We start from the raw sequence: 6,584 nt of genomic DNA, 5'->3' as shown, positions 1-6,584 counted from the left end.
GTGTAGTAGTGAGATATTACTTTTTGAAAATGATTTCTGATCATTTTATGAGTGCTGAGTGGAACTGAAGAAGTAAAATGACTGTAGTATCGATACCAAACAAAGAGCAGAATCAGTTGGCAGGTGATTCTTAAAAAACAGCATGCCAGACCGTGCAGACAATGATTGTGTTCTGAACCACAAGGCAAAGAGTCACTCACTACAAACCCTCGAGCACAGTACTTCCTGTTAGTGCTGTACACACATCCTGTCTGTGAAACACACACACATAGACTTTACAAACAATGTGGTTTGAAACGGTGGTAGAGCACCGACTTCTCTAAACAACTTTTTTTTTTTTTTTTAACGACTTAACGTCTTTCATGCATCTCCAAATGTGATCATTTAACAAGACAACACCCCCTTCATGTTCAGCTGGGAAATAACACCCTTCGTTTTTAACACACAATCCGAGTTACATGTACATTTCTTTATTAACCATGAATATTAATGAATAATCCATCTTACATGACACGATATGATTGTGTGTAACATTAAATCTGTACAGTGTACACCATGACCTCAGCGGTCGGTTGTACAGCAGTCAGTGCACTGAGTCTATGAGACAGACCCAGTGTTCCACCTTAACCTCCTCTCTCACTGACATGTGATGAGAGAAACAGGCGATCCACATGTGGCTCTTCCAAGTGCTATAATGAGAGACTGCTCATGGTTCAAAACGGGCCGTTAGGAGGCGCCGGGGCCTCCTCTTTCGATTTCCGAGCTGGAGTAAAAGGACGGTTGCGGGGCGGTTAACTGCGTAAAAAGGGAGCGATGGCGGAGTCCTTTAGCTGCTGCTGCTGAGTGCCTGCGTGGCGGGGGCCGGGGGCTGTTGGCGAGGGGCGGAAAAGTCCTGGGGCCTGCGGTTCTCTGTGTAACCATAAAGTTTCCTCAGGGCCACGCGAGCAGCTTCCTCCTCGGCTGCGAGCACAGTCTCTCCGGGACCCTCTGCCAGCAGCCTCTTATCACTGAGGAAACACAGTTACACGCAATCTTGTCAGAGGGCTCTGTGTTATCAACCACTATCATTTGTCTTAAACGACTACAATGGCAATCACGAATCACAATTCATTCCCTTAATTAGTGCATTTAAGGAGTCTCTATCATATTCCCTTTATGTCTGAATTGTAATCCATATGTAAACCTTACTATAATCCATATATAATCCATACATAATCCATGTTAATCCATAATGTCCCATTAATTACTAAATTACTAAATGGCACTGATATTCACACAGAGATGCATGTTACAGTGTCAGTGCTGACATACCAGTACAGTCCGACAAAGTACAGGGGCAGTACGGTACTAGCTCCGGCTGATCTGATGAGTCGTGGTTCGGGTAGGGCCACACCTCTACGGGTCAGCTCCTCTACCAGCAGACCCATGGGATTCACCACCGTCCACATGTCAAACAGGTCCTTACCGATCAGCTGAGTGATCAGGAAATCCTGCACGCAGCAGAACAAACACCAGCAGAAGACAGAGGCATGGGCCCCAGAAATGATCATTTAAAGGGATAATTCACACGGTGCATGCCAAATGACTTTAGTTCATGTTTCTTGCTGGAATGTAATAAAAAGAGATTCAAATGGATTGTATTCCTCATTTGTCAAATTACTGTGATTGCTGTCAATTCTACAATAGCCTGTTATAGCATAATTGACAGGAGACCTGGTTCAGGTACCCTAAAGGCTTCTTAAATGCCTGGGTCCAGTAGTTTTACATGGCTCCCTTACTGCAGCTCCCATAACTTAAACAGGACTTTACATACTGAGGCAATACCAAATCAATGAACCATGACGCTCTCACACAGTTTTCATCAAACGTATATGGCCTCTTGATTAAGATATCAAGGTCACAAAGAAAGGCAATGCTAAAGACGCCCTGGATGGCCCAAGACAACTGAATACTTAAAATACCTATTTGACTCAGGTCTGATTAACACTGAGAAAAATCCAACCCAGAATAATAATGCACTGAAAGCTTAAACACTATATAATGTAATTACCATTTAGTCTTACCCTTATGAAAAGTCCCGCCCTCTCTGGCCCACTGCTCTCACACAGCGCACCAATCACAGCGCAGAAAGTGCCATGCAGAACATCATCAGGAACGGGAAACTCAGCGCTCATCGTCAGGTCTTCGACGGCCAGGTTTCGTGCCACATAACACATGACCTCCGACCCCGTCAGGTGCCCGACCACAGCGGCCACGCCTTCCTCGGGCAGGCTCGGGTAGCTGCCCTTGCACCAGTCGGTCAGGAAGCCCCGTGTGAACTCCAGGCCCTGTTTCTGCAGCTCGATGTTGTCCTTCAGGTTAAGAGCAGCAACGTTTGAATCCAAGCCCAGCATGCTACGCCTTTCTTCCTCAGATCGGATGTAGCAGGGGTTGACGAAAGCGGTCTTCAACAGGTCCACAGAGAATTTCTCCTGCAGTCGGGCACTGAAGGCTTCTACCTCAGCATGGTAGTCCCAGTTAGGCTGCTGAGAGCTGAATGTAAAAAGATGTACATCATACTCAATTGTGTATATGCACAATAACAGAAAGCAATATCAAAGAAACAAAAAAAGGACCCGAACAAATAAAAGGCATATCGTTACAATGCAAAACACTGTAACACAAACTGTAACAAATGGTGCGCTACATCAAACACACAGGTAGCGTTGAGGTAAGGTATACACGACGCTGGCCGGAAACAATAACGTTGACTAATGCCACTCATACGCGCTTTCCTTGATGGGCTCACGGTATTTTGACAGTTCTGCCTCGCTTATTTTATTTCATGACAGATTCTTCCACAATACCACACAATCTACCGAAACACTGAAAGATCATCGACACGAATAATTAACCAGTCTAAAGTGACAATCTACGAAATGTAGTCGACGTTGACATCTAAGTGGTTTCAATGATGCAAACTGCTCAGTCACACAGTACATTTGATAACATGCGCGAGCCCCGTCAGTGGCCTTGAAGTGATCCCTAGCTACGCCTGCAGAAATGCCAACGTTAGCAAAGCAATGCTGACAGACCGTGGCTTTGGTGGTGGAGGTCCCTCGACCTTTCTTAATCTTGCCATGAGGAGAGTGTAAGCCTTCATCCATCGCTTCTTCTCCCTAGTCTGTGTAAGGAGAACAGTTCTACAAACATGCTGGTAATGAATGCCTAGTGTTAGCACACCACGACCCGCAATGCCGGACGCCATGACAGTCCTATGATGTGTGGCTGACTATTTCTTCCCTATTGCATACACACCAGAATTTCTGTTCCGCACGTTCAGATGAGCGTGTCACAGAGTTCACGGCACTGTTCATAGACGTACAAGGACATTCGCAGGCATACAAATACTGAAATAATGAATCACTCTTCAAAAAAATCAGACAGACTGCAAATGCTATTGCTGTAGTTTATTTAAATAAAAGGCCTGTATGTTCAATACAAATGACTGTCAAAGAAAAACAGTGCAATGCATAACGATATCATTATGTGAAGTTTATAAGAGATTGCTGGAGGCAGTGGAAGAATGAAGGATGCAATATAATAGCACATGAATTTATTTCAGTCCTCTGACTTTGTTACTACGGATTATCTTAAATACAACGCCATTCCACACGCCAGTGGACATGAATTCCTTATACTCCAACACAGGTTTATGTTCAGATCTTAAAATAAAGTTATGGTAATAGATGGCTTCCTGTATGACGAGACAATTATTAAAGCGTGTCAAACCTGCACATTGTAGACATAAAGGTTATTATTTTAATTTCATCCTCTGTCTCACAAACAGTTGAATACTTCAGAGAGAATAATTACAACCAAATTCCTGGAGGAAAATTAACAAATATGTACAGCCAAGTCATGCTTCATTGATTCAGTGATTGGAGAATTGGATGTTGCTAAAAACATAAGAAAACAAGAGCAGTAATACAATTATAAAAATAATAAAAATAAAAGTATAAGTACATGAATATAAACACAACAAAATTTATAAAATAAAACAAACAACCCCAAAAAAAACAAGACATAAATATCCCATTGCTTTCAAGTCTTGAAGTACAGAGTCAAGTCTCTTCAGCACTGGGAATAGAGTGCAGATAACAAATTTGGCTGATATTTAACACTAGAACAGAGGGGTGGAGTTATCGTTTATGCTCCACCCACTGGGCGGAGCCGGTGTTGTTCTAGCGACGGAACCAAATCCAGCTGTTGATAAGCCAGAACGCCACGGTAACAGAATACATAATTAACTCCCGTTTGGCTCGTTCCTTATTCTCCTCTTCCAATAGCTGCAAACGACGATTCAGCTTGATGATCTGCAAAGGATATCGTTCACCAAATTAGGCAACAATAAACAATTTATTGCAAGCATCTGTTCATCTCTCCATTCATGTCCTATATACATTTCACTGTTTGCCGTAGTTTTTGAAAACAGCACTTCAGCATGAACATAATGATAATTTGCTTCGGAACTAACACTAGATGAGTATGAAAACCTGAAAACCTGTCCAAACCAGGTAAAAAAGTGCAAACTTTTTCAGATTAACCAGCTACTGATGCCATCTTAGCTTGTTTACCTTTTGATCGATACATTTCAATGAATGAACATCCCATTTCTACAATACCTGTCTGCGCAGAGCTGTAGCATCCACAATGGCCATGTCGTCAGAACCTCCCTCAAGAGTTGTGTCCAGAGGGACCAGAGCATGTCTTTCAATAGTAACACACAGATTTACATGAATGATTAATTCATTATCATAGGCAAAAAATGTACTATATGGAAAAAAAAAAAACAGGTGTATCCTCACCATCCGTCATTAAAAAACCCCCCAAAAAAAACACTATCAGTAGGTGACATAAGAGGAAAAGTAACATGAAGAAAGAAGGGAGACAGCGAGAAAAAAAGAGAGAGAAAGAGGGATTCGGAGAAGGAAAGATGAAGAAGTAAAAGAAGAGGAGGAGGAGTGTGTGGTGGAGTCAGAGACAGGTGCAGTTACCTGTTGTCATGTTGAGGATTTAAAGAGGAACCTCCTCTCAGAGACGGCTTGCTACGCGGGGAGCAAAGACAGGGGGCAGAGGAGGGAAAGAGGAGGAAGAAAAAAAAAAAAAGAAAAAAGAAGGTTGATGGAGCACAAGCGCTAATGCACACTTCCTCTGTGAACACACGCGCGCACGCGCGTCTTAGCAGGGCGACGTCCGGGCTAATAAATCAGTATCCCCACTGGGGCTACGTTCCAAAATAAAATTAGCCAAAGCGTAACAAGAGTGTGAATCAGTAAGAAATATGTTGAGGGTAACCAGGCAAGCGCAAAGTCCAATAACGATCCAGTTTTAAAAACGAGAGGAGTATGAAAGTAGAGAGTATGAAACCAGAGGCGTCTTAATGTAAACTCCGGTCTGGTTTGTTTGTGAGATTTTCTCCGTCTAAACCATCTTTCACAACACCAGTCTTACAAAAGACCAGAATTTACTATTTAAAAACACGTGCGTCAAATATTGCCTAATGGTGACGACAAATTTGTTTACTGCTAAGGTTTTCCTGTCATACAGTAACATTCTATGCACTGGTCTAAAATCCCCATTCAGCCAAGTAACTTCTTATTTGCTGCAGCACGATGTTGAAAATAAGCCAAAAATGCCATGGAATACTTAAAAGAATGAAAAGCAGCTATAGCTATATATGTTGTTCGAGAGGCTTGAAACAGAGTTATATTTCACATGGCAACCAAAAATTCTATGATAACCCAAAGTAACATTTATCTAGGAGGCCGTACGAAGTTTTGGGATTGTGCGGGTTCAAAAGAAATACTGTACAAATGCAGCAAAACAATGAAACCAGCGAGTTCAAAGGCTTCATACCACAAAAACAACAACAACAACAACAACAACAATAACAACAACAAAATACAAATGCCAAGCCCCACTCATAACATTTTTCTACCAAAACCTTTGAGTCCCAGTTTAGACAACAAAAGCAGTCGGTCAATTTTTCCTAATAAACAACATAATGGCCTTTTTTTTTTTTTTTTTTAATTCTTGGCCTTTGGAGTGTTGTCAAAAAAGGGGGTTGTGTGGACAAAAGTCAAAGAAGAGTGTCAGACCTGAGTCTCAAACAGCTCACCACCTCACAGACAATAGTTTTTCATTTTAATATCTTTCTGAATTGCGCAATAACCGCAGGTCCGTGAGCCTTTTGAGATCTAGCCTACACTTGACGGGGGGGTCAGAGGTCACGGCAGGGTGATGTAAAGGTCACCTGCGTTGGTTCTCATCCAGGACCTCCAGGACCTGCTGGTAGGCCCGGCGCGTGGTGGACTGGATGAAGGAGAGGACGCCACGAGCGCTGTACAGGGTCTGCCCGTCCTCGGGAGCAGGGAGAGGGGCACAGGCACGCAGGGGGGCAGGGGGGGATGGGGTTACGCTGCCCACACCCCAAATAAAAAAAAAAAAAAACACAGGCAGAGAGAGAGAGAGAGAGAAAAGGGGTAAGGCGAAGAGAGATAAAGAGTGAGAGGAAGGAAGATCAGAGGTGGGAGACAGAGAGA

General features: G+C 43.0%; 2 protein-coding genes across 2 annotated transcripts in view; both read right to left on the bottom strand.

The window, feature by feature from the left end:
- Window positions 1–534: 534 nt before the first annotated feature.
- On the bottom strand, window positions 535–3,247 carry mrpl44 (mitochondrial ribosomal protein L44). The gene is made up of 4 exons (XM_030777639.1): window positions 3,075–3,247; window positions 2,064–2,532; window positions 1,312–1,490; window positions 535–1,007 (listed from the first exon to the last, which is right to left on the bottom strand). The coding sequence occupies exons 1-4, from the start codon at window positions 3,245–3,247 to the stop codon at window positions 827–829; spliced, it is 1,002 nt and encodes a 333-aa protein (XP_030633499.1). The 3' UTR covers window positions 535–826.
- An 812-nt stretch (window positions 3,248–4,059) lies between these two features.
- mffa (mitochondrial fission factor a) overlaps window positions 4,060–6,584 on the bottom strand; it is a 7,839-nt gene continuing 5,314 nt past the window's right edge. The window contains exons 6-9 of the mRNA XM_030776662.1: window positions 6,296–6,460; window positions 5,037–5,087; window positions 4,665–4,749; window positions 4,060–4,355 (exon numbers count right to left, since the gene is read on the bottom strand). Coding sequence (XP_030632522.1) covers window positions 4,224–4,355; window positions 4,665–4,749; window positions 5,037–5,087; window positions 6,296–6,460 — 433 coding nt within the window. The 3' untranslated portion in view covers window positions 4,060–4,223. The remainder of the gene's footprint in view (window positions 4,356–4,664; window positions 4,750–5,036; window positions 5,088–6,295; window positions 6,461–6,584) is intronic.

The sequence above is a fragment of the Chanos chanos genome, chromosome 6 (genome assembly GCF_902362185.1).
Source record: "Chanos chanos chromosome 6, fChaCha1.1, whole genome shotgun sequence".
NCBI lineage: Eukaryota > Metazoa > Chordata > Actinopteri > Gonorynchiformes > Chanidae > Chanos > Chanos chanos.
The sequence above is the reverse complement of the archived record's forward strand: the minus strand, read 5'-3'. Positions and strand labels throughout refer to the sequence as shown.

Coding starts and splice junctions, on each gene's coding strand:
- mrpl44 (XM_030777639.1), bottom strand. CDS start 3,247: ATGGCGTCCGGCATTGCGGGTCGTGGTGTGCTAACACTAGGCATTCAT. Junction 1,491..2,063: donor GGGCGGGACTTTTCATAAGG/GTAAGACTAAAT, acceptor TGCTGCGTGCAG/GATTTCCTGATCACTCAGCT. Junction 1,008..1,311: donor TACTTTGTCGGACTGTACTG/GTATGTCAGCAC, acceptor GTGTTTCCTCAG/TGATAAGAGGCTGCTGGCAG.